Raw genomic sequence first — 26,933 nt, forward strand, 5'->3', positions numbered from 1 at the left:
TCTGGAGTCAAGGACCCCTCACTCTGGTCAGGGTTTGGCTCTGACCATTTGATTCTTTATTTTTCAGATTCTGACAGAGAATTTCAGGAGATAGCCATATCAGGCTCCCATCAACAAGAACTTCCCAGCATCTGCAATAGAATCTGGGTTTTGCAACTGCATATGGGATGGATCTCGAGGTAGGGCAGTCTCTGGATGCCCTTTCCTTTGGTCTGTGCTCCACATTTTGTCCCCATAATTCCTCCTGTGAGTATTCGTTTTCCTCTTCTAAGTGACACAGAAACATCCACAATTTGGTCTTCCTTCTTTAACTTCATATGATCTGTGAATTTTATTTTTAGTATACTGAACTTTCTGGCTAATATCCCATTATTAGTGAGTGAACACAATGTGTGCTCTTTTGTGACTTGGTTACCTCACTCAGGATACTTTCAAGTTCCATCCATTTGCCTGTGAAATTCATGAAGGCATTTTTTTTAAATAGGGGAATAGTATTTCATTTTGTAAATATACCACATTTTCTGTATACATTCTTCTGGTGAGGGATAACTGGGTTGTTTTCAGCTTCTAGCTATTATGAATATAGTGACTATGAACATATTGGAGTATTGGTCCTCATTACATGTTGGAGCATCATCAGGGTATATGCAAAGGATTGTTATAGCTGGGTCATCAGACAGTAAAATGTCCAGTTTTCTAAGAAACTGATAGAGGACTTTCAACATTGTTAGGATGACTCTAGACTATGGGGACTTTGGAAGTTTGGAGTAAATATACTTTGCATTATGCTTTGCTTATGTATGACATCCACAAACTCAAATGCTTGAATAAGCCTATGATAGCCAGGGCGTAAATATGATGGTATGTATATGATCAGCCCAGAGTGGTACTATTATAAGGTGTGGTCCTGTTGGAATAGGTGTCTCACAAAGTGTGTGGGATATAAAACTCTTAGCTGCTTGGAAGCCATTATTCTGTTAGTATCCTTCAGATGAAAATGTAGAACACTCATCTTGGCTTGCACTATGCCTGCATGGATGCTGTCATGCTCTCTTGCTTTGATGACACAGGATTGAAATTTTATACTTGTAAATCAGCCCCAATTAAATGTTTTCCTTCATAATCTTTCATCTGTCATGGTCTCTGTTCACAGCAGTAAAACCCTAACTATGACATATGTAAGCCTATTAGGTGTAAATTCAAGAGCGCAGTATGTTTTCCTGGACAGCACTCTTATTTCTAACCTTTAACTCAGAGTTTTCCATTCCATCACTTCTAAAATCATACTCACTGCACCAACAGAGGACTGTTAGACTTGGCAATGGCAGAAATGATGCAACAATGCATTCTGATATCAATACCTCTTATATTCTAAGAGCCTATAACTTCTGGTTGACCACAAAAACAAGTTATCAAAACACCTAGAAGTCACTTAAGACTTAAGACTGTGTACTTTCCTATACTGTTGCAGAATCTTGTGTTTCCTGTGGCCTTGGCCCTGCAGAGATGCTTCAAAGCCTTATTAAAAAGTCTGGGTACCCATGAACCCCTACTATACTGAGGTTTACAAGGAAATTTGGGTAGTAGTGGGGTTAAAGATCCTCTTCATTTATAAAATCAGCAGTGCAGAAAAATGAAGTAAAGCTTTGCAAGGCACCAGTCCTGCACCTGCCCATTTCCATCAGTAGCTATTCCATGAGTATACTCAAGATGAATATGTTGGCTAAATTTTAGAAATCTGTGTTAGAAAATCGCTGTACACTTATTTATCTACCATTTGTAATATGGCTTTAATTAATGTACAAGAGAAGCACCAAAAAGAAAAAAAATATTTAAGACTTTGAAAGGGATTTTCTTTGTTCAGAAGTTGGAATTCTACATATCAAATTCGTTTACTTTATTTCAAGTTATTCCAAATTCTACTTTCACACAACCCAGACATTTTTATCATCCATAATCACAGTTTCCCTTTTTTGTTGTTTTATGAAAGAAGAAAAATATCACTGTTATCAATATTGAGAAGGCAATGAGTACTCTAAGAACATAATAAATCAACAGAATGTAATTATGGATGTCCTTCTGCAAAGTTCAAAAAGCACAGCAGTTCTTTAAGAAAGAGACACACAAAAAAAATGGACTACCAAAATGAACAAGTCTTCAAGTGAATATTCTCCAAGTCTTCTCATTCTCTGGGCAGTTTGCTCCTCCTCCAGGATTTCTGACACTCTAAGAATATGGTTACAACACTGTATCTTGCACAGTAATAGACCAGAGAGTCCTCAGATGTCAGGCTGCTGAATTGCATATAGGCTGTGCTGAAGGATTTGTCTGCAGTCAATGTGGCCTTGTCCTTGAACTTTTCATTGTAGCCAGTACCACCATTATAAGGATTAACATATTCAATCCTTTGAAGGATCTTTCCATGGCTCTGCTTCACCCAGTGCATGTAGTAGCCAGTGAATGAGTAACCAGAAGCCTTGCAGGATATCTTCACTGAAGGCCCAGCCTTCACTACCTTAGGTAGAGACTGCTGCAGGTGGACTTCAGAGTTGACACCTGTGTGGAGAAAGGAAGAATTTATGTAAGTGACATCCAAGGCCATTTCTTTTCTTCAGATTTGGAACTGGTGATCCCCTTACCTGTAGTTCCTGAAAGGAGGAAGAGAAAGTTCCAGCTCCATTCCCTGGTTAGAGACAGTGTGCTCAAGGACTGTGGAGAGGGCACAGATCATATGTTGTTTTCAGGGTGTGGACATCCCTGTTTTTAACCACCATAGACTCAGGTAATTTGCATAGTCATGAGCAGGACACTTCTTACATAAGAACTTTATCCAACTGGTGAAGAGCTGGAGAGGAAGGACTGAAAAGGCACATGGGCAAACTAGCGGGATGGCTTGTCCAAATCCAATAACTCCTTGAGGAAATGCATCCCGTATACTTTCTATTAGCCCTTCACTGCTGGTATGGTTTTAACAAATGTCGAAATCTATATTTGGTCTATGTCTATTGCTCCACTCTGGGATATGTTAACACGTTGACTTATAGATAATACTTTTTGAAGATCAAGATGTTGATGAGATGATGATTGTGAAGATGATGATGAAGAAGATAATGACGATGATAATGTTGGGAATAGCCATTAAAATATTTAATGTCTTAATTAGAACTCAGTCAGATGTTGATAAGGAAGAAGACAAATGAGAAAACTAATGACATGGATGTGGAAAATGTTTACTCTTTACTCATTATTGATATGAGTGCACTAGTGTAGTATACTGACTTTAGAATTCCATTTGAAATTGTCACCAAAAAGAATAAAAAAAAAACAAACAAACTGTGCTGTGTCCCAGCTCCTTCCCTTCCATGCATGTACTCAAATAACTCTATATTATTAGAGAGACATTTACACATCCATGTTTATTGCTACTCCATTCACAGAAACTGGGAAATGGAATTAATTTACATTTAAAACAAAGGACAAATAGATACTGACATTGTTTGGGTTATAGACAATGAAATATTCCTCAGTGTATACCAGGAAATATTATGTGTATACTAATGTGTAAGAACATGGAATATTTGCTCTATGATGTCAACCAGGTCCATAGAAACAAATGCTTCAAGTTTTCATTTATGTGTGGTTCTGGATTTGAATAATATTCTATGATCATTCCTACCTCCACTCTGTCCCTCTGGTTTTCTTTGGGACCTTCAAATATGGCTCTCTCACAACATCCTGACCAAGTCTTTTATTGGTTGTTATATTTATTTGCATATCAAATGTTATCTCATTTCTTTGGTTCCCCTCCAAAAATCACCTATCCCATTACACCTGCCCCTGCTTCTATAGGTTGCTCCCCCAAACCATATATCCACTCCTGCCACATTCTTCTAGAATTCTCCTATGCTGGATCATCGAGCATTCACAGGACAATGAACCTTCCCTGCAATTGATACCAGGTAAAGTAACCCTCTGATTCATATGCAGGTAGAGCCATGAGTCCCTCCATGTGTACTAATCTACATGTGAAGGTGCTTGGGGCCACTGCCCTTATGTGACTGATATCCACAACTCTCTATGGTGGGCTGTGGCTATATGATAGGGCTCTGGTCTCAGGAACAGACAAAGCTCCCTCTGTGTTTCTGGGGCTTCAAGCCAAGCTCAAACTTAAAGACTTCTTTTCATGGTCCCCAGATCAACAGAAAGTAATTCCCACTCAGTCCAAACATATACAAGATGAAAGTCTAGATGTTATAAGTCCATGTGTATGTATGTACATGTGTGTGCCTGACTATGTGTGTGTGTGTGTGTGTGTGTGTGTGTGTGTGTGTGTGTGTGTATGTGTGAGTGTGTGTAGCCAACCCAGGAGAAAGAAGTTTGTTGTAGTCGAGAAAGATGAAAAGGCAGTTGGAGAGCTAAAGACTGCTTCGACATTAGCCATGGAGGTACAGAGTTGGAGTTTTCCTAGTTGGTTTCCAGTCTTGCTTTAGAAATTAAAGTTAAGTAATTGGATGAATCTCAGAAGACACTTTGAAGTTTGGACTTTCTTTTTCTTTTCTTGGATATTTTATTTATTTCTATTTCAAATAGTATTCCTTTACAGGTTTCCTTTCTGGAAGCCCCACTCCATTGTCCCACTCCCTGCCTCTAAGAGGGTGCTCCCCTACACTAACCCACCCTCACCCACCTTCCCACCCTGGCATTCCACTGCTTTGGGGCATTGAACCACCACAGGCCCAAGAGCCATTCCTACCACTGATGTCCAAACAAGGACATCCTCTAGCTCATATGTGGATCGAGTCATGGGTTCCTCCATGTGTATTATTTTGGTGGTCCTGTCCCGAGGAGCCTGTGGGAGGGATGTTCTGGCTGGTTGACACTGTTGTTCCCTCGGTGGGGCTGTTAACCACATCAGCACCTTCAGTCCCTTCTATAACCCTGTCGTCATGGACCCCTTGCTCTGATAAGGGTTTGGCTGTGACCATTTGATTTTTTATTTTTCAGATTCTGACAGAGAATTTTGGGAGATAGCCATATCAGGCTCCCATCACAAGAACGTCCCACCATCTGCAGTAGAATCTGGTCTTGGCAATTGCATATGGGATGGATCTCCAGGTAGGGCAGTATGAATAGCCTTTCCTTTTGTCTGTGCTCCCTATTTTGTCCCCATAATACGTCCTGTGAGTATTCTGTTCCCTCTTCTAAGATCCACAGAAGCATCCACACTTTGGTATTCCTTCTTTAGCGTCATATGGTCTGTGAATTGTATATTGCATATTCTGAACTTTTGGGCTAATAACCACTTATCATTGAGTACACACCATGTGTGTTCTTTTGTGATTGTGTTACCTCATTCAGAACAATATTTTCAAGTTCCATGCATTTAAATACTAATTTAATGAAGTCATTGTGTTTAATAGCTAAGTAGTATTCCATTCTGTAAATATATGACATATTCTGTATGTATTCTTCTGTTGAGGGACATCTGGGTTGTTTCCAGCTTCTAGCTATTTATGAGTATGGCTTGTATAGATATATGGGAGCATGTGTTTTATTACATGTTGGAGCATCTTCTGGGTATATGTTCAGGAGTAATATAGCTGGGTCCTCAATACTACTGTGTCCAGTTTTCTAAGAAACTGCTAGAGGACTGTCAGCATTGTTGACACCTCTATAGACCATGGGGACTTTGGAAGTTGGACTAACTATACTTTACATTATGATTTGTTTATGTATGACATCCACAGACTGAAATGTTTGAACAAGCCTATGAAGGCCAGGGAGTCAATGTGATGTTATGTATGTGGTCAGCGCAGAATAGCACTATCAAGACGTGGGGTCCTGTTATGATTAGTGTGTCAATTGTGGTGTGGACTATAATATTCTCAGCTGCTCGGAAGTGAGTATTGTGCTTAGATCTTTCAATTGAAGATGTAAAAATTTTGGCTCCACTTGCACCATCCCTGCCTGGATGCTGTCATGCTCTCTTGCCTTGATGATACTCGACTGAACTTCGACAACAGTAAATCAGGCCCAATTAAAAGTTGTCTGTCATAAAATTGCCTTGGCCATGGTCTCTGTTCACAGCAGTAAAATCTAAACATGCTATGTGACATATATGAATAGTAAATTCAGGATTGCAGGAGTATTTACTCAACAGCACTCTTACTTCTAACCTTTGTCTCAGAGTCTTCATTTTCATCTCTCCTATATTCATCCTCACTCCAATATCTCAGGACTGTTCGACATAGCAATGGCAGAAATGATGCAGCTTTGCATTCTGGTATTAATGCCTCTTCTTTTCTAAGTTCCTGGAACTTCTGGCAGACCACATAAGCAAGTTAGCAAAACACCTAAAATACACTTAAGACTTATGACTGTCCTTTCCTGTACTGTTGCAGAATCTTGTTTTGGCTGTAGCCTTAGTCCAGCTGAGATGCTTCAAAGCTGAATTAAAAAGTCTGGGTCCACATGAACACCTACTATACCGAGGTTTACAAGGAAATTTTTGTTACGGCAAGGTAAATGACCCTCTTCATTTATAAAATAAGGAGTTCTGAATAGGAAGTATAGACTTAAGACTTAAGACTTTGAAAGGGCTTTTTCTTTGCTCAGAACATGGTGGAAATTTACGGTTCAAATTCACATTATATTTTATTCCCAGTTACTCCAAAGTTCAAGTCTTTCACACAATACAAACATACTTTCATCATTCATAATCACAGTTGCACTTTTTTTTCATTTTATGAAAGAAGAAATATGTCAATGAAAGTGTTCGCTGAAATCAATATTGACAAGGCATGGGGTACTCTAGGGACATCCTAATCAGCAGCAGGTAATTCATGGATGTCCTTCTGCAAAGCTGAAAAAGCAAAATAGGACTTTAAGAAATAGACACAAAATACACATTACTCAAAGAACAGCATCTAAGCAAATCTACAAGCTACTCCTCTCTAAGTCTTGTCAGTCTCAAGGCATCTTGCTGCACCTTCCAGTTTTCTGACACACTCAGGCTGTGGTTACAACACTGTGTCTTGCACAGTAATAGACCGAAGAGTCCTCAGATGTCAGGCTGCGGAGCTCCATGTACGCTGTGCTGGAAGATGTGTCTACAGTCAATGTGGCCTTGCCCTTGAACTTCTGGTTGTAGCTAGTACCACCATTGTAAGGATTAATTTCTCCAATACATTCAAGGCTCTTTCTATGGCTCTGCTTCACCCATTCCATGTAGTAGTCACTGAATGAATAACCAGAAGCCTTGCAGGATATCTTCACTGAAGCCCCAGGCTCACCAGCTCAGGTCCAGACTGCTGCAGCTGGACCTCAGAGTGGACACCTGTGAAAAGAAAGACAGAGTGGATGTCATTGACATCTTAGGATATTTCCTTTCTTCAGATTTGGAACTGGTGAGCCTCTTACCTGCAGTTCCTGACAGAAGGAAGAGAAAGATCCAGCTCAATTTTATGGTTAGAGTCAGTGTGTTAAGGCACTGTGGAGAGGACATTGGACATATGTGGTTTTCAGGGTGTTGACATCCCTGTTTTTAACCAACATAGACACGGGTAATTTGCATATTCATGAGCATGGGACTTCTTACATAAGATCCTAGTCCAATTGGAGAAGGGCTGGAGAGGAAGGACTGAAAAGGTACTGGGGTCAAGGAGCAGCATGGTCCAAATCCAATCACTCCCTGAGGAAATGCATCCCATACACTCTCTATGAACCCTGCACTGCTGTTGTGCTTGTAACTACAGGGAAAAATCTCTCAGTCTATATTTGTCCTAAGTATCTTGCTCCACTCTGTGGCTATGTTCACATTTTGATTTACAGATAATGATTTGTGACGATGAAGATGATGATGAAGAAGATAATGCTGATGATAATGATGAAAATACCCATTAGCTAAGTGCAGTTTAAAAAGATTTAATGTCTTAGCTAGAACTCAGTCAGATGTTGATAAGGAAGAAGGCAAATGAGAAAAGTAATGACATAGATGTGATGTGGAAAATGTTTAATTTTTACTTATTATTCTTATGAGCATAATAGTTAGTTTAGCATACTGACTTTGAAATTCTGTTTTTAATTGTCACCAAAAGAGCAAATAAAACTGCTATTTCCCAGCTCCAACACCCCCCAATAATATACTCAAGTTCCTCTATATTACTACAGAGCCAACTGCACATCCATGTTTATTGCTGCTCCATTCAGAGCAACTTGTAAATAGAGTTCATCTAGATTTACAAAAAAAAGGACAAAGGATATGGACAATGAGTGGGTTTCATATTCTATACCATAGAATATGAAATTTTCTTCACTGGTAAAACATGAACTATGGATTGTATACCAATGTTGAAGAACCTAAGAAATATGCTCTATGAGTTCCTCGAGGTCCTTAAAAACAAATGCTTCATGTTTTCATTTATGTGTGGTTCCATGATTTGAATTATACACTATGATATTTCCTACCTTCACTATGTCCCTCTGGTTTCCCTTGAGACCTTCCAATATGTCTCTCTCACAAAATCCTGACTCTCTCTCTCTCTCTCTCTCTCATATATATATATATGAGAGAGAGAGAGAGAGAGAGAGAGAGAGTTATTTTATTATTCACATATCGAATGTTATCCCCTTTCCCTACTTCTCCTTAACAAATCTGCTATCACAAACCACCTGCCCCTGCTTCTATGCAGTTGCTCCCCATCCTACATGTCCACTCCTGCCTCATCCCTATGCTTTCTCCTATGCTGGGTCATTGAGCTTTTACAGGGCCATGAGCTTTCCTTGCCATAGATGGCAGATAAGGTAATCCTATGATACATATGCAGCTGGAGATATGAATCCTTCTCTGTACACTTTTTTTGGTGGTTTGGTCCCTGGGAGCTCTGGGGATTCTGGTCTTATTAACAACAATTAATGATGGACACATGTCTAATAGTAGAAACTCAAAAGAAAAAGAAATCTACAGCGATTTTGTAGATATGTACTCTCATTATTTTCTACATTATTTTTTGACTTGTCTTCTGAATATATATTGTGATTATAGAGTTGCATTTTGTGGGCTTCTAATGTGTGTGTGTGTGTGTGTGTGTGTGTGTGTGTGTTTGTGTGTGTGTGTGCTGTGTGTGTGCTGTGTGTGTGTTTCATCATTTTTTTAAAGAAATTTTGTGGGGTTTTTTGTATCTATAGAAAAAATGGAAGAGTTTACATTTGAGTGAGTGGTTGATTTTCTGGCAGAAGTTTGGAAAGAATATCAGTGATCAGAAAACACTATATAAATTTTAATACTTATACTTTATTACTTTTATTTTTTGCAGTTCCGTCATTGCCACCCCCCCAAATCCATCATCTGCCAGTTCCTCTTTGTATTTTTCCTCCTACCTGTCTTCAATAGGATGCCTCCATTCAGAAGGTTTCCCAACTCCATGGGGCTTAAAATATTGCAAGAGGGAGATGCAACTTCTCCCACTGAGGACAAAGAAGGCTATCCTCTGCATATTTGTGTCAGGGCCCTTGGAACAGATCCTGTGTGATACTGGGATGGTGACTCATTGACTGAAAGATCTCAGGAGTCTAAATTTATATGTAATAAATAACAAGAAAATACACATCTTTGAAGTGTTTAACAGAAAAATCTTCACAGTGTTTGAGTATGGAAATGTTACATGTCAATCACAATAGGGATCTCTAAGTTAAGAAAGGAAACCACAGAGGACACAGAGTAATCCCATACCCACATTTCTTTGCTAGGGATTCTTGGCTCCTCTTAGACCCCTGCTGGTGATGAACTCACCTGGAGTTTAGATTTTCCATCTTTTATACTATAGCTGCCCAGTGCCACTTCAGCAGTAACATATCCTTGCAACTAATGTGCTTGCAGGTCACAGAGGAAGGGACAATTGGCTCTCCTTTATAGTGAGACAATGACTGAAGTCTCTGAGTCTGAATTTATTTTGAGAGTACATTATCATCAATGAAGCTCTCAAAGTCACCTGCTTTCCTACTGGCAGTGGAATTTAGCTCTAACAGTTCTCATTTGTAATTAGGTCTAAAAGGGAAAGATCTTCTACATGTGGAAGGGCTATGGGCCACTGCCTCTATGTGACTGATGTCCACAACTCTCTCTATGGTGGATTGTGGCTACAACACAGGAGCCTGGTATCAGGAACAGACAAAGCTCCTACTGTCCCTCTTGTGTCTCAGGAGTTTCAAGCCAAGCTCAATCTTAGAGTTTTATTCCATGGTCCACTGCCCAACATAAAGTAATTCCCAATCAGTCCAAACATATTCAATATGCAAGTCAATATACTATAATTCTCTCTCTCTCACTCTCTCTCTCTCACTCTCTCTCTCTCTCTCTGTGTGTGTGTGAGTGTGTGTGTGTGTGTGTGTGTGTTTGTCTGTGTATGTCAAGTGAGTGTGTGTGTGAGTTTGTGTTTTTGTGTGTGTATCCAATCAAGGAGAAAAAAGTTTTTTTGTAGTCAACATAATGAAAAAGGAGTTGGAGAGCTAAAGACTGCTTTGACATTAGCCATGGAGATACAGAGTTTTCAGTTTGCCAAGCTGGTTTCCAGTCTTGCTTTGGAAATTAAAGTTAAGAAATTGGATGAATCTCAGAAGAGAATTTGAACTTTGGACTTTCTTTTACCTTTTCTTGGATACTTTATTTATTTATATTTCAAATATTATCCACTTTCCGGGTTTCCTTTCTGGAAGCCCCATCCCATCAGCCCCATTCCCTGCCTCTAAGAGGGTTCTCCCCTGCCACACACACACACACCTGCCTTCCCACTCTGACATTCCACAGCAATGTAGCATTGAGCCCCCTCAGGCAAAAGGGCCATTCCTCCCACTGATGTCCAACAAGGACATCCTCTGGCTCATATGCGGCTAGAGACATAGGTCCCACCATGTGTATTATTTGGTTGGTGATTCAGTTCCCAAGAGCTTGGGGGCAGGAGGGTTCTGGTTAGTTGACACTGTAGCTCTGTCCAGGATGCTACTAACCCCCTCATCTCTTTAAGTTGCTTCTCTACTTCCTCTGTAAGGACACCACACTCAGGCAAGTATTTGGCTGTGAACATTTGTCTCTGTATTTTCGAGATTTTGGAAGAGACCTTCAGGAGCCAGCCATATCAGCCTCTGATCAGCAAGAGGTTCCCAGCATCTGCAATAGTGTCTGGGTTTTGTAACTGCATATGGGATGGATCTCCAGGTAGGGCAGTCTCTGGATGGCCTTTTCTTTTGACTCTGCTCCACATTTTGTCCCAATAATTCCTCCTGTGAGTATTCCGTTCCCTCTTCTAAGAAGCAACCACACTTTGAACTTCCTTCTTGACGTTAATATGGTCTGTGAATGTATCTTGGATATTCTGAACTTTTCAGCTAATATCCACTTATCAGTGAGTGCACACCATGTGTAATATTTTATGATTTGATTACCTCACTCAGGGTGATATGCTCAAGTTCCATCCGTTTGCCTGCAAATTTCATGAAGTCTTGTTTTTAATAGCTGAGTAATTCGCCATTCCGTAAATGTACCTCATTTTCTGTATGCATTCTACTGTTGAGGGACAATTGGGTTGTTTCCAGCTTCTACATATTATGAATATGTCTTCTATGAATGTGTTGGAGCATGTGCCACCCAAATACTCAAATGCTTGAACAAGCCTAAGGGGGACAGAGAGTCAATGTTTGTATATGTTCAGCCAAGAACAGAACAATTTTAAGGCAATGTCCTGTTGGAAAAATCTGTCACACTGGGTGTGGGCTGTAAAATTCTCAGCTTCTTGGAAGGCAGTATCTGCTAGAACCCTTCAGATGAAGATGTATAACTCTCAGTTCTGCTTGCACCATGCCTGCCTGGATGTTGTTATGCTCTCCTGCCTTGATGATACCTGACAGAACCTCTACACCTGTAATTCAGCCCCAATTAAATGTTTGTCATAAACTTGCCTTGGCCATGGTCTCTGTTCACAGCAGTAAAACCCTAAACATGACATGTGACATATATGAATATTAAGTTCAGAATTGCAGGAGCATTTCCTCAACAGCTATCTTATTTCTAACCTTTGTCTCAGAGTCCTCCTTTCCATCTCTCCTATAATCCTCCCCACTCCACCCTCAGAGGACTGTTTGACTTGACAATGGTAGAAATGCTGCAGCTCTTCATCCTGATATTAATACCTCTTATATTCTAAGAGCTTGGAACTTCTGGCAGACCACATAAGCAAGTTGCCAAAACACCTTGAGACTCACTTAAAATTTAAGACTCTGTCCTTTTCCACTCTGTTGCAGAATCTTGTGTTGCCTGTGGCTTTGGTCCTGATGAGATGCTTCAAAGCCTTATTAAAAAGTCGGGGTCCACATGAACACCTACTATATGTAAGTTTACAAGAAAATATGTGTTGCAGGAAGATATATGTCCGTCTTCATTTAAAAATCAGTTGGTTAGAATAGGAAGTAAAGACTTAAGAGTTTGAAAGGGCTTTTTCTTTATCCAGAACATGATGGAATTTTACAGGTCAAATTCCTATTTTAATTATTCCCAGCTATTCCAAAGTTCAAGTCTTTTACACAATAAAAACATACTTTTATCATGCATAATCACATTTTTTCTTTTTTGTTGTTTTGTGAAAGAAGAAATATGTCAATGAAAGTGTTCACTGTTAACCATATTGACAAGGCATGGGGTACTCCAGCGACATCCTAGTAAACTGCATGTAATTCATTGATTTTCTTCTGAAAAACTGAAAAAGCACAATAGGTCTTTAAGAAATAGACACAAAAACATACTATTCAAATGACTGCATCTAAGCAAGTCTGCAAGCGACTCTTCTCTAAGTCTTGTCAGTCCCAAGGGAGCTTGCTGCACCTCCAAGGTTTCTGACACACTCAGGATGTGTTTGTAGCACTGTGTCTTGCACAGTAATAGACTGCAGTGTCCTCAGATGTCAGGCTGCGGAGCTCCATGTAGGCTGTGCTGGAGGACTTGTCTACAGTCAATGTGGCCTTGCCCTTGAACTTCTGGTTGTAGATAGTACCACCATTGTTAGGATTAATATCTCCAATCCACTCAAGGCTCTTTCCATGGCTCTGCTTCACCCAGTCCATGTTGTAGTCAGTGAATGTGTATCCAGAAGCCTTGCAGGGTATCTTCACTGAAGCCCCAGGCTTCACCAGCTCAGGTCCAGACTGTTGCAGCTGGACCTCAGAGAGGACACCTGTGAAGAGAAAGACAGAGTGGATTTCAGTGACATCCCAAGCCATTTCTTTTCTTCAGATTTGGAAATGGTGAGCCCCTTACCTGCAGTTCCTGACAGGAAGAGGAGAAAGATCCAGCTCCATCCCATGGTTAGAGTCAGTGTGTTCAGTGCCTGTGGAGAGGACATTGGACATATGTTGTTTTCAGGGTGTTGATATCCCTGTTTTTAACTACCATAGACTTAGGTAATTTGCATAGTCATGACCAGGGGACTTTGTATATACTAACCAATCCAAATGGAGAACAGCTGGAGAGGAAGGAATTAAAGGTACATAGGTCAAGCAGTAGGATGGTCTAGTACAAATCCAATAACTCTCTGAAGAAATAGATCCCATTCATTTTCTGTGAGCCCTGCACTGCTGCTATTCTTGTAACTACAGGGACAAATCTCTCAATCTGTATTTGGCCTAAGTCTGTTTCTCCACTCTGAGGCTATGCTAAAATTTTGATTTACAGATAATGAACTGTGAAGATGAAAATGATGATGAAGATAATGCTGATGATAATGAGGGAAATACCCTTTAGCTAAGTGCAGTTTAAAAAAGATTGAATGACTTAATGAGAATTTAGTCAGATGTTGATAAGGAAGAAGACAAATGAGAAAAGTAATGATATGGATGTGATGTGGAAAATGTTTAATTTTTACTTATTATTGTTATGAGTATACTAGTCACTGTCACATACTGATTTTAAAATTCTGTTTTAAATTGTCACCAAAGAGTAAATAAAACTTTGTTGTGTCCCAGCTCCAAACCTCCAAATAATATGCTCAAGTTACTCTATATTACTACAGAGACAACTGCACATCCTTGCTTATTGTTGCTCCATTCACAGCAGCTTATAAATAGAGTTCATCTAGATTCACAAAAAACAAAAAAATAGACAAATAATACTGACAATATGTGGGTATAGACTATGAAATATTCTTCACTGGTAAAACATGAACTAAAAATTGTATACCTATGTTTAAGAACCTATGAAATATGCTCAATGAGTTCATCAAGGCCCTTAAAAACAAATGCTTCATGTTTTCATTTATGTGTGGTCCCATGATTTGAATTATTCACTATGATCATTCCTACCTCCACTCTGTCCCTCTAGTTTCCCTTGGGATCTTCCAATATGTCTCTCTCAGAACATCCTGACCATGTCTTTTTTATTGGTTATTTTATTTATTTACATATCAAATGTTATCTCCTTTCCCTGCTTCTCCTCCACAAATCCCTTCTAACCTGTGCCTGCTTCTATTTGGTTGCTCCCCAAACCACATGTCCATTCCTGCCTCATTCCTATGCATTCTCCTCTGCTGGGTCATTGAACCTACACAGAACCATGAGCCTCCCTTGCCATTGATAGCAGATAAGGTAATCCTCTGATACCTATGGAACTGGAGACATGAGTCCCTCCATATGTACTCTTTGGTGGTTTAGTCCCTGGGAGCTCAGGGGTTTCTCGTCTTATTAACAACATTTAATGATGGACACATGTCTAATAGTAGAAGCTCAAAAACAAACAAACTCTACAGTGGTTTTGTAGATATTTATTCTCATTAATTTCTACATCAATTTTGCTGACTTGCATTTTGAATATATATTGTGATTATAGCGTTTCATTTTATGCGTTTCTGGGATTTGTGTGTGTATGTGAGTGTGTGTGTGTTTGTGTGTGTTGTGTGTGTGTGTGTGTATGTGTTTGTGTTTGTATGTGTGTGTTTCATCATTTATATTTTTTAATAAACTTTTATGGTTTTCTTGTGTCTATAGAAAAAAATGGGCGAGTTTACATTTGAGTGAGTGGTGGATTTTCTGGCAGAAGTTTGGAAAGAATAGCAGTGATCAGAAAATACTGTGTAAATTTTAATATTTATATTTTATCACTTTTATTTTTTTTAACAACTCAGTCATTTCCCTCCTCCAGGTCCATCCTCTGACAGTTCCTCTTCATACTTTCCTCCTCCCTGTCTTCAATAGGATGCCCCCCTTCACAAGGTTTCCCAACTCTTTGGGGCTTCATGTATCACAAAACATAGGTGCAACTTCTCCCACTGAGGCCAAAGCAAGCTGTCCTCTGCATTTTTGTGTCAGAGCCCTTGGAATAGATCCTGTCTGATACTGGGATGGTGGCTCAGTGTCTGAAAGATCTCAGGAGTCTAGGTTTACATGTAATAAATAACAAGAAAATATACATCTTTGAAGTGTTTAACAAAGTATCTTCACAGTATTTGAGTATGTAGACGTTACCTGTCAATCACAATGGGCATCTGTACGTTATGAAAGGAAACCACAGAGGATACAGAGTAATCCCATACCCACATCTTTTTGATGGGGATTCTTGGCTCTTTTGTGACACCTGCTGGTCATGAACTCACCTGGAGTTTAGATTTTCCATCTTTTACACTATAGCTGCCCAGGGTGACTTCAGCAGTAACACATCCTTGCAAGTAATGTGTTTGAATGGCACAAATGCAGGGAAAATTGGCTGTCCTTTATATTGAGACAGTGAATAATGTCTCAGACTCTGAATCTATGTTGTTAGTACATTATCATCAATTAAGCTCTTAAAGTCACCTACTTTCCTATTGGGAGGGGAATTTAGCTCCAAGAGTTCTCATTTGTAATTTGGTGTAGAAGGGAAAGATCATCTACATGTGGAAAGGCAACGTGCCACTGCCCCTATGTGACTGATGTCCACAACTCTCTTTATGGTGGGCTGTGGCTAGCTGACAGGGGCCTGGTGCCAGGAACAAACAAAGCTCCTACTGTCCCTCTTGTATCTCAGTAGTTTCAAGCAAGCTCAACCTTAGAAGTTTCTTCTCATGGTCCACGGCCCAACAGAAAGTAATTTCCATTCAGTCCAAATATATAGAAGATCCAAGTCTAGATGCTATAAGTCTGTCTCTCTCTCTGTGTGTGTGTGTGTGTGTGTGTGTGTGTGTGTGTGTGTGTGTGTGTGTGTGTGTAGCCAACCAAGGAGAAAGGAGTTTTTTGTAGTCAACAAAGTAGAAAAAAGTAGTTGGAGATCTAAAGGCTGCTTTGACATTAGCCTTGGAGATACAGAGTTTGGAGTTTGCCAAATTGGTTTCCAGTACTTTTATTTTTTTCCTTTTTCTTCTTTTTTTTAAAGATATCTTCTTTATATACATGTCAAATGCTATCCTAAAAGTTCCCTATACCCTCCCTCTGTCCTGCTCCCCTATCCATCCATCCATTCCTGCCTCTTGTGCCTGGAATTCCCCTCTATTGGGGCATATAAAGTTTTCAATAGCAAGGGGCCCCTCTTCCCAGTCATGGCCCACTATGTCATGTTCTGCTACATATGCAGCTAGAGATACAAACTCTGGGGGTACTGGTTAGTTCATACTGTAGCTCCAGCTAGGATTGCAGACTCCCTTCAGCTCCTTGGGTGCTTTCTCTAGCTTCTACATTGGGGGCCCTGTGTTCCATTTTATAGATGACTGTGACCATCCACTTCTGTATTTGCCAGACACTGGCATAGCCTCATAAGAGACAGCTATAACAGAGTCCCTTCCAGAAATTTTTTATGGAATTATGCAATAGTGTCTGGGTTTGGTCGCTGATTATGGGATGGATCCCTGGGTGGGGTCATTTCTGGATAGTTCACCCTTTTGTCTTAGCTCCAAACTTTGTCTCTGTGACCCCTTACATGGGTATTTTTCCCTATTTTTTTAATTAGGTATTTCCTCATTTACATTACCAATACTATCCCAAAAGTCCCCCATACCCTCCCCCCCTGCTACCCTATCCCCCCACTCCCACATTTTGGCCCTGGCGTTACCCTGTACTGGGACATATAAAGTTTGCAAGTTCAATGGGCCTCTCTTTCCAGTGATAACCGACTAGGTTATCTTTTGATACATATGCAGCTAGAGTCAAGAGCTCCTCAGCACTGGTTAGTTCATAATGTTGTTCTACCTATAGGGTTGCAGATCCCTTTAGCTCCTTGGGTATTTTCTCTAGCTCTTCCATTATGGGCCCTGTGATCCATCCAATAGCTGACTGTGAGCATCCACTTATGTTTTTGCTAGGCCCCTGCTTAGTCTCACTAAAGACAGTTATATCAGGGTCCTATTAGCATAATCTTGCTAGTGTATACAATAGTGTCAGTGTGTGGAGGCTGATTATGGGATGGATCCCTGAATATGGCAGTCTCTAGATGGTCCATCCTTTTTTCTCAGCTCCAAACTTTGTCTCTCTAACTCCTTCCATGGGTGTTTTGTTCCCATTTCTAAGAAGGGGCAAAGTGTCTACACTTTGGTCTTTGTTCTTCTTCAGTTTCATGTGTTTTGCAAATTGTAACTTATATCGTGGGTAGTCTAAGTTTCTGGACTAACATCCACTTATCGGTGAGTACATATGATTTGAGTTCTTTTGTGATTGGGTTAACTCTCCAGGTCCAACCATTTGCCTAGAAATTACATAAATTCATTCTTTTTAATAGCTGAGTAGTACTCCATTGTGTAAATGTACCATATATTTGTATCCATTCTTCTGTTGAGGGGCATCTGGCTTCTTTCCAGCTTCTGGTTATTATAAATAAGGCTGCTATGAAGATAGTGGAGCATGTTTCTTACTTACTAGTTGGAACATCTTTTGGATATATGCCTAGGAGAGGTATTGTGGGATCCTCCGGTAAGGCAAAAGACACAGTCAATAACACAAAAAGGCCACCAACATATTGGGAAAACATCTTTACCTATCCTAAATCAGATAGAGGACTAATATACAATATACATAAAGAACTCAAGAAGGTGGACTCCAGAAAATCCAATAACCGCATTAAAAAATGGGGATCAGAGCTAAACAAAGAATTCTCACCCGAGGAATACAGAATGGCAGAGAAGCACCTGAAAAAATGTTCAGCATCCTTAATCATCAGGGAAATGCAAATCAAAACAACCATGAGATTCCACCTCACACCAGTCAGAATGGCTAAGATCAAAAATTCAGGTGACAGCAGATGCTGGCCAGGATGTGGAGAAAGAAGAACATTCCTCCACTGTTGGTGGGATTGCAAGCTTGTACAACCACTCTGGAAATCAGTCTGGCAGTTTCTCAGAAAATTGTTCCCTATTGTAAGGGGAAATGATGTAGCCACCAATTGGTCTTCCCTCTTCTTGACTTTCTTGTGTTTTGCAAATAGTATCTTGGGTGTTCTATGTTTCTGGGCTAATATCCACTTATGAGTGAGTGCGTATCTAACGACTTTTTCTTTGATCATTAAGGATGATATCAGCCAGGTACCTCCATTGCTCCAAGAATTTGATAAATCCATTGTTATTAATTGCTGAGTAGCATTTCATTGTGTAAATGTACCACCTTTTCTGTATCCATTCTTCTGCGAGGTATGTCTGGGTTATTTCCAGGTTCTGGCTATTATAAATATGGCTGCTATGAACATATTGGAGCAGGTGTTCTTATTACCAGTTGGAACTTCTTCTGGGTATATGCCCAGGAGAGATATTGCTAGATCTTCCGGTGGTATTATGTCCAATTTCCTCAGGAACCTCCAGACTGACTTCCAGAGTGGGTGTACAAGCTTGCAATCCCACCAGCAGTGGAGGAGTGTTTCTCCACATCCTCCCCAGCATCTGCTGTCACCTGAATTTTTGATCTTGGAAATTCTGACTGCTGTGAAGGGGAATCTCAGGGTTGCTTTGATTTGCCTTTCCCTGATGATTAAGAATGTTGAACAGTTTTTGAGGTGCTTTTCAGCCATTCAGTATTCCTCAGTTGAGATTTCTTTGTTTAGCTCTGAACCCCATTTTAATGGGGTTATTTGAAGTTCTGAAATCCAGCTTCTTGAACTCATTGTATATGCTGGATATTTGTCCCCTATCAGATTTAGAATTGGTAAAAATCCTTTCCCAATTTGTTGGTGGCCTTTTTGTTTTATTGACAGTGTCTTTTGCCTTATAGAAGCTTTGCAATTTTATGAGGTCCCATTTGTCAATTCTTGATCTTACCTGCAAGCCATTGCTATCATGTTTAGGAATGTTTCCCCTGTGCCCATGTCTTCGAGGCTTTTCAATACTTTGTCCTCTTTAATTTCATTGTCTCTGATCTTATACGAAGGTCTTTGATCCACTTAGACTTGAGCTTTCTAAAAGAAGATAAGAATGGATCAATTAGCATGCTTCTACATGATAACCACCAGTTGTGCTAGCACCATTTATTGAAAATGCTATCTTTTTTCCACTGGATGGCTTTAGCTCCCCTATCAAAGATTAAGTGACCATAGCTGTGAGGATTTATTTCTGGGTGTTCACTTCTATTCCATTGATCTACCTGTCTGTCAATATACCAATACCCTGTAGTTTTGATCACAATTGCTCTGCAGTACAGCTTTATATCAGGCATGGTGCTTCCACCAGACTTTATTTTATTGTTGAGAATAGTTTTTGCAATCCTATTTTTTTTTATTTTTCCAGATGAATTTGCAAATTGCCCTTTCTATCTCAGTGAATAATTCAGTTGGAATTTTGATTGGGATTAATTGAATCTATAGATTGCTTTTGGCAGTTTAGCCATTTTTACTATATTGATTCTGCCAAGCCATTAGTATGGGAGTTCTTTCCAATTTCTGAGATCCACTTCAATCTCTGTCTTCAGATAGTTGTAGTTCTCATCATACAGACCTTTCACTTCCTTAGTTTGAGTCACACCAAGGTATTTTATATTATTTGTGACTATTGTGAATGGTGTTGTTTCCCTACTTTCTATCTCAGTCCATTTATTCTTTTTGTAGAGAAAGGGCATTGATTTATTTGAGATAATTTTATATCAAGCTACTTCACTGAAGCTGTTTATCAGATTTAGGAGTTCTCTGGTGGAATTTTTGGGGTCTCATATATATATATATATATATATATATATATATATATATATATATACACACACACTATCATATCATTTGCAAATAGTGATATTTTGACTTCTTCCTTTCCAATTTGTATCCCCTTGATGTCCTTTTGTTGTTGAATTTCTCTGTGTAGAACTTCAAGTACTATATTGAGTAGGTAGGGAGAAAGTGGACATCCTACTCTAGTCCTTGATTTTAATGGGGTTGCTTCGAGTTTCTCTCCATTTAGTTTGATGTTGGCTACTGATTTGCTCTAGATTTCCTTTATAATGTTTAGGTATGGGCCTTTAATTCCTGATCTTTCCAAAACTTTTTTTCATGAAGGAGTACTGGATTTTGTCACATGCTTTCTCATCATCTAATGAGATGATCATGTGTTTTTTGTCTTTCAGTTTGTTTATATAGTGGATTACGTTGATGGGTTTCCTTATATTAAGCCATCCCTGCATCCCTGGAAGGAAACCTACTTGGTCACAATGGATGATTATTTTGATGTGTTCTTGGATTCGGGTTGGAGGATTTTATTGAGTATTTTTGTATCGATAATCATAAGGGAAATTGGTCTGAAATTCTCTTTCTTTGTTTAATCTTTGTGTGGTTTTGGTATCAGAGTAATTGTGGCTTCATAAAATGAACTGGGTAGAGTACCTTCTGCTCCTATTTTGTGGAATAATTTGAGGAGAGTTGGAATTAGGTCTTCTTTGAAGGACTGAGAGAACTTTGCACTAAACCCATCTGGTCCTGGGCTGTGTTTGGCTGGGAGACTATTGATGACTGCTTCTATTTCTTTCGGGGAAAACGGGCTGTTTAGGTCATTAATCTGATCCTGAATTAACTTTGGTACCTGGTATCTGTCTAGGAAGTTGTCCATTTCATCCAGGTTTTCTAGTTTTGTTGAGTGTAGCATTTTGTAGTAGGATCTGATGATGTTTTGGATTTTCTCAGGTTCTGATGTTATGTCTCCCTTTTAATTTTTGATTTTGTTAATTAAGATACTGTTCATGGGCCCTCTAGGTAGTCTGGCTAAGGGTTTATCTATCATATTGATTTTCTCAAAGAATGAGTTCCTGGTTTGGTTGATTCTTTGAATAGTTTTTTGTGTTTCCACTTTGTTGATTTCAGCCCTGAGTTTGATTATTTCCTGCCATCCACTCCTCTTGGCTGAATTTACTTCCTTTCGTTCTAGAGCTTCTAGCTGTGCTGTCTGCCTGCTAGTGTATGCTCTGTCTAGTTCCTTTTTGGAGCCACTCAGGGCTATGAGTTTTCCTCTCAGGACTGCCTTCATTGTGTGTCATAAGTGTGGATATGTTGTGGTTTCATTTTCATTAAACTCTAAAAAGTCTTTATTTACTTTCTTTACTTCATCCTTGGCCAAGGAATCATTGAGTAGAGTGCTGTTCAGTTTCCATGTGAATGTTTGCTTTCTATTATTTAGGTTGCTATTGAAGATCAGCCTTAGTCCGTGGTGATCAGATAGGATGCATGAGATAATTTCAATATTTTTTATCTGTTGAGTCCGGTTTTGTGACCGAGCATATGGTCGATTTTGGAGAAGGTACCATGTGGTGCTGAGAAGAAGGTACATCCTTTTGTTTTAGAATCAAATGTGTTGTAGATATCAATTAAATCCATTTGTTTCATAACCCCTGTTAGTGTCCATGTGTCTCTGTTTAGTTTCTGTTTCCAGGATTTGTCCATTGGTGAGAGTGGGGTGTTGAAGTCTCCCACAGTTCTTATGTGAGGTACATTGTTTGCTTTGAGATTTACTAAACTTTCATTTATAAATGTGGCAGCCCTTGTATTTGAAGCATAGATATTCAGAATTGGAGTTCATCTTGGTATATTTTAACCTTGATGAGTATGAAGTGCCCTTCCTTGTTTGTTTTTTTGTTTTTGTTTTTTGTTTTTGTTTGTTTGTTTGTTTGTTTTTGATAACTTTGGGTTAGAAGTCAATTTTATGCGATATTAGAATGGCTAGTCCAGCTTGTTTCTTCTGACCATTTGCTTGGAAATTTGTTTTCCAGCCTTTCACTCTGAGGTAGTGTCTATCCTTTTCTCTGAGGTGGGTTTCCTGTAAACAACAAAATGTTGGGTTCTTTTTAGTAGCCAGTCTATTAGTCTATGTTGTTTTATTGGGGGATTAAGTCCATTAATGTTAAGAGAAATTAAAGAAAAGTAATTGTTTCTTCCTGTTATTTTTGTTGTTAAAGTTGGTATTTTGTTCTTGCGGCTGTCTTCTTTTAGGATTTGTGGAAGGATTACTTCCTTGCTTTTTCTAGGGTGTAGTTTGTGTCCTTGTGTTGGTGTTTTCCCTTTATTATCCTTTGAAGGGCTGGATTTGTGGAAAGATATTGTGTGAATTTGGTTTTATCATGGAATATTTTGGTTTCTCCATCTATGGTAATTTAGAGTTTTGCTGGGCATAGTAGCCTAGGCTAGCATTTGTGTTCTCTTAGCATTTGTGTTCTGCATATCATCTGTCCAGGATCTTCTGGCTTTCATAGTCTGTGGTAAGAAGTCTGACCTGATTCCAATAGGTCTGCCATTATATGTTACTTGACATTTTTCTCTTACTGCTTTTAATAATCTATATTTATTTAGTGCATTTGTTGTTCTGATTATTATGAGTCAGGAGGAATTTCATTTCTGGTCCACTCTATTTGGAGTTCTGTAGGCTTCTTGTATGTTCATGGGCATCTCTTTCTTTAGGTTTGGGAAGTTTTCTTCTATAATTTTGTTGAAGATATTTGCTGACCCTTTAAGTTGAAAATCTTCATTCTCATCTACTCCTATTATCCGTAGGTTTGGTCTTCTCATTGTGTCCTGGAATTCCTGGAAGTTTTGAGTTAGGATCTTTTTGTATTTTGCATTTTCTTTGATTGTTGTGCCGATGTTCTCTATGGAATCTTCTGCACCTGAGATTCTCTCTTCCATCTCTTGTATTCTGTTGCTGATGTTGCCTTGTTTGGTTTTTATGTCCTGGATTTCCTAGATATTTTGAGGTGTGTGTTGTGTGTTTGTGTGTTTGTGTGTGCATGTGTGTGTAGCCAACCCAGGAGAAAGAAGTTTGTTGTAGTCGACAACAAACTTGGAGGATCCCCGTACCTCCATTTTGTTTCTCAGGTGTGAGCAGTGTGAGCGATTCCCAACCAACCTACCAAATGAAAGACACACAATGTGAGTACTCCCCCACGTTCTGACTCAGGAGAGGTGACACCCCAAATCAATCACGAGAATCAGTCTTGCTTCAAAGTGCGAGGGACTTGTATTTCAAGAGCACTCTCAGGCCCACAGTCATACACCACGTAGGGGTAGAGGACCATGGAGCCCCAAGTAGCTGGGTAAGTGGGTATTTAAAGGAAGAAACTACAATTCAAGGAGGTGGGTAGTGAATTGTTGAAAACTACCAAAAATACCATTTAAGAGTCAAGAGGAAGTGGAAAGTCAAGAACGTTTTCTAGGAGCCTCTAACAATAGCACATTTGCATAATGGGTTCCAGTGCAGAAGGGTCAGGGTGGGTCAGGGTAACTTTCTTTGAACAAACACTATATGTGAAAGAAAATAAAACTTGAGACTTGTGATTCTTGTAATTTATGTCAAATAGCCCAAAGAGTTGTTTGTAAGCTTTGAAACCTGGGGCTGAGAACATAGCAGAATAGGCCAGTACATGCCAGGACAGGACCATCGTTAAGACATTCCTGAGGTTGCTTGGCCATAAAGATAAAGAGAATGACATGTCCGACTGGCCTGGCACCTCCTTATCTCCCACCCTTCTGATCTAAGTTAAATGTTATCTGCATGTATAGTCTGCTGATATTTAAATGAACCAATCATGTGAAACCAAGCCAATTCCTCCCCCAGCCCCAGCCCCTTTTCTATAAAAAACCCTAGCTTCCAAGCCTCATGGTCGAATCCATTGTCTCCTGCGTGAGAAACATTTTGACCCACAGCTCCGCCATTAACCTACCTTAAGTTTTTGCATCAAGGTGATCTATTCTGTTCGTGATTCTTGGGTGTACACGGAATCAGGAGTTAAGTGGCTGTTTCCCCACTAGGTTTTTTCACCTGAACCCAGGAAGCAGGTGGGTGGAGGAATGTCGATATCTATTCTATGATTAGCATGCCTTGGAGTACTGAGTCACAAAAGTCACATTCTCATGTTTGGCCCTAAAGGCCTAGAATTTTGTTTTTACATTATAATTTTTCAATACTAATGATGTAAATAGCCATTAAAAAGATTTTATGTCTTAATTATAACTTAGTCAGATGTTGATATGGAAGAAGGCAAATGAGAAAAATAATGACATGGATATGGAAAATGTTGAATCTTTACTCAAAATTGATATGAGTGTACAAGTATAGTATACTGACATTGGAATTCTGTTTAAAATGTCACCAAAAAGAGTAAATAAATCTGTGCTGTGTCCCAGATCCATCCCTCCCATGCATGTACTCAAATAACCATATATTATTACAGAAACTGTTACACATCCATGTTTATTGTCTCTCCACTTACAGAAGCTGGGAAGTGAAACCCATTTACATTTGTAATAAAGGAAAAATAGGTATTGAAAATATTTGGTTTATAGACAAGGAAATATTCCTCAGTGAAAACAATGACATATTATGTGTATACATATGTGTAATAACATGAAAAGAATTCTCAATGAACTCAACGAAGTCCATAGAAACAAATGCTTCATGTTTTCATTTATGTGTGGTTCCATGATTTGAATAATATACTATGATCAATCCTAACTCTCCTCTGTCCCTCTGGTTTCCCTTGTTATGCTCCAATATGTCTCTCTCACTATATCCTGACCACTTCTTTTTATTGGTTGTTTTATTTATTTACATATCAAATGTTATCTCCTTTCCCTGGTTCTCCTCCACAAATCCCCTATCCCATCACACTTGGCCCTGTTTCTATGAGGTCTTATCCCAACCCACATATCCACAACTGGCTCATCATTCTAGCATTCTCCTATGTAGGGTCATCAAACCTTCACAGGACCAAGAGCCTCCCCTGCCATTCATGCCAGATAAGTTAATCCTCTGATACCTATGCAACTGGAGCCATGAATCCCTCCATGTGTACACTTTGTTTGGTGATTTAGTTCCCGGGAGTTCTGAGGATTCTGGTCTTATTAAACACAGTTAATGATAGACTCATATCTAACAGTAGAAGTCCAAAACAAAATGAACTCAACATGGCTTTGTAGATATTTACTTTCATTTTTTCTGCATTAATTTTGTTGCTCTTGTCTTTTGAACATATATATCCTGATTACAGAGTTGCATTTTTATGGGTTTCTTAGTGTGTGTGTGTGTGTGTGTGTGTGTGTTTGTGTGTTTCATCTTTTTAAAGCACTTTTTATATGTTTTGTTTGTTTGTTTGTTTCTATAGAGAAAACAAAAGAGTATGTATTTGAGTGAGTGGAAAAAATTCTGGCAGAAGTTTGGAAAGAATATTAGTGATCAGAAAACATTGTATAAGTTTTAATACTTTTTAAAAATACTTTTATTTGCTGATAATTCAGTCATTGCCTCTACGTGGTCCAACATATAACAGTTCTTTTTCATATTTCTCTCCCCCCCACCCCATCTTCAATAAGATGCCCCCCTTCACAGGGTTTCCTGACACTCTGGTGGTTCAAGGATTGGATGCATCTTCTCCCTCTGAGGCCAAACCAAGGTGTCCTCTGCATATATGTGTCAGGGTCCTCAGACCAGCTCCTGTTTGATGCTTGGATGGTGGCCCAGTGACTGAAAGACCTCAGGAGTCTAGGTATATATATAACAAGTAAATATAAACCTTTGAAGTGTTTAATACAGAATCTTCACAATGTTTAAGAATGGAATCCTTACATGTCAACCATAATAGGTATGCATAAGTTAAGAAAGAAAACCACAGATGATACAGAGTAAACATATACCCACACCTCTTTGCTGGGGATTATTGGCTCCATTGTGATCCCTGCTGGTTATGATCTCACTGGGAGGGAGATTTTCCATCATTTACACTGTAGTTACACAGTGTGTAACATATCCTTGCAACTAATGTGCTTTCAGGGCTCAGATGCAGGGAGAATTAGCTCTCATTTAGAGGGGAATGACAACTGAAGTCTCAGAGACTAAATCTATGTTGCTAATACGTTATCATCAATGAAACTCTCAAAGTCACCGGTTTTTCTAAGGGCAGTGGAACCTAGCTCTAACAGTTTTCATTTGTAATTAGCTGTAAAAGGGAAAGATCATCTACATGTGGACGGGCTTGGGGCCACTACCCCTATGTGAGTTATGTCCACAACTCTATATTGTGGGCTGTGGCTACATGACAGAGGTCTGGCCTCAGGAACAGATAAAACTCCTACTGTCCCTTCTGTGTCCCTGCGGCTTCAAGCTGAGCTCAAACTTAGAGATTTCACATGGTCCACTGTCCAACAGAAAGTAATTCCCACTCAGTCCAAACATATACAAGATGCAAGTCTAGATATTTTAAGTCTATGTATGTATTTGTAAGTGTGTGTATTTGTAAGTATATGTGTTTGTGTGTGTGTGTGTGTGTGTGTGTGTGTGTGTGTGTGTGTGTGTGTAGCCAACCCAGGAGAAAGAAGTTTGTTGTAGATAGCAAAGATGAAAAAAGTAGTTGGCAAGCTAAAAGCTGCTTCCATTAGCAATGGAAGTACAGAGATTAAAGTTTTTCAAACTGATTTCCAGTCTTGCCTTGGAAATTATAGTTCAGTAATTGGATGTATCTCAGAAGAGACTTTGAACTTTGAATTTTTTTTC

The 26,933-nt window shown here is 39.3% G+C and overlaps 3 pseudogenes, 1 gene segment (V, D, J or C) and 1 further gene; 1 reads left to right on the top strand and 4 right to left on the bottom strand.

Annotated features, from left to right (window-relative positions):
- Positions 1-26,933, bottom strand: part of Igh (immunoglobulin heavy chain complex) — a 2,751,187-nt gene that overhangs the window by 1,410,949 nt on the left and 1,313,305 nt on the right.
- On the top strand, positions 1,507-1,688 carry Gm46322 (annotated as a pseudogene).
- On the bottom strand, positions 2,252-2,546 carry Ighv1-17-1 (immunoglobulin heavy variable V1-17-1; annotated as a pseudogene). Its single transcript is given in 1 exon segment — positions 2,252-2,546. A coding segment is annotated over 1 exon segment (295 nt).
- Ighv1-17 (immunoglobulin heavy variable 1-17) lies at positions 7,033-7,326 on the bottom strand (annotated as a pseudogene). The gene is given in 1 exon segment: positions 7,033-7,326. A coding segment is annotated over 1 exon segment (294 nt).
- Positions 12,916-13,209, bottom strand: Ighv1-18 (immunoglobulin heavy variable V1-18). The segment is given in 1 exon segment: positions 12,916-13,209. A coding segment is annotated over 1 exon segment (294 nt).

This window comes from Mus musculus, chromosome 12, assembly GCF_000001635.26.
Source record: "Mus musculus strain C57BL/6J chromosome 12, GRCm38.p6 C57BL/6J".
Classification (NCBI taxonomy): Eukaryota; Metazoa; Chordata; class Mammalia; order Rodentia; family Muridae; genus Mus; species Mus musculus.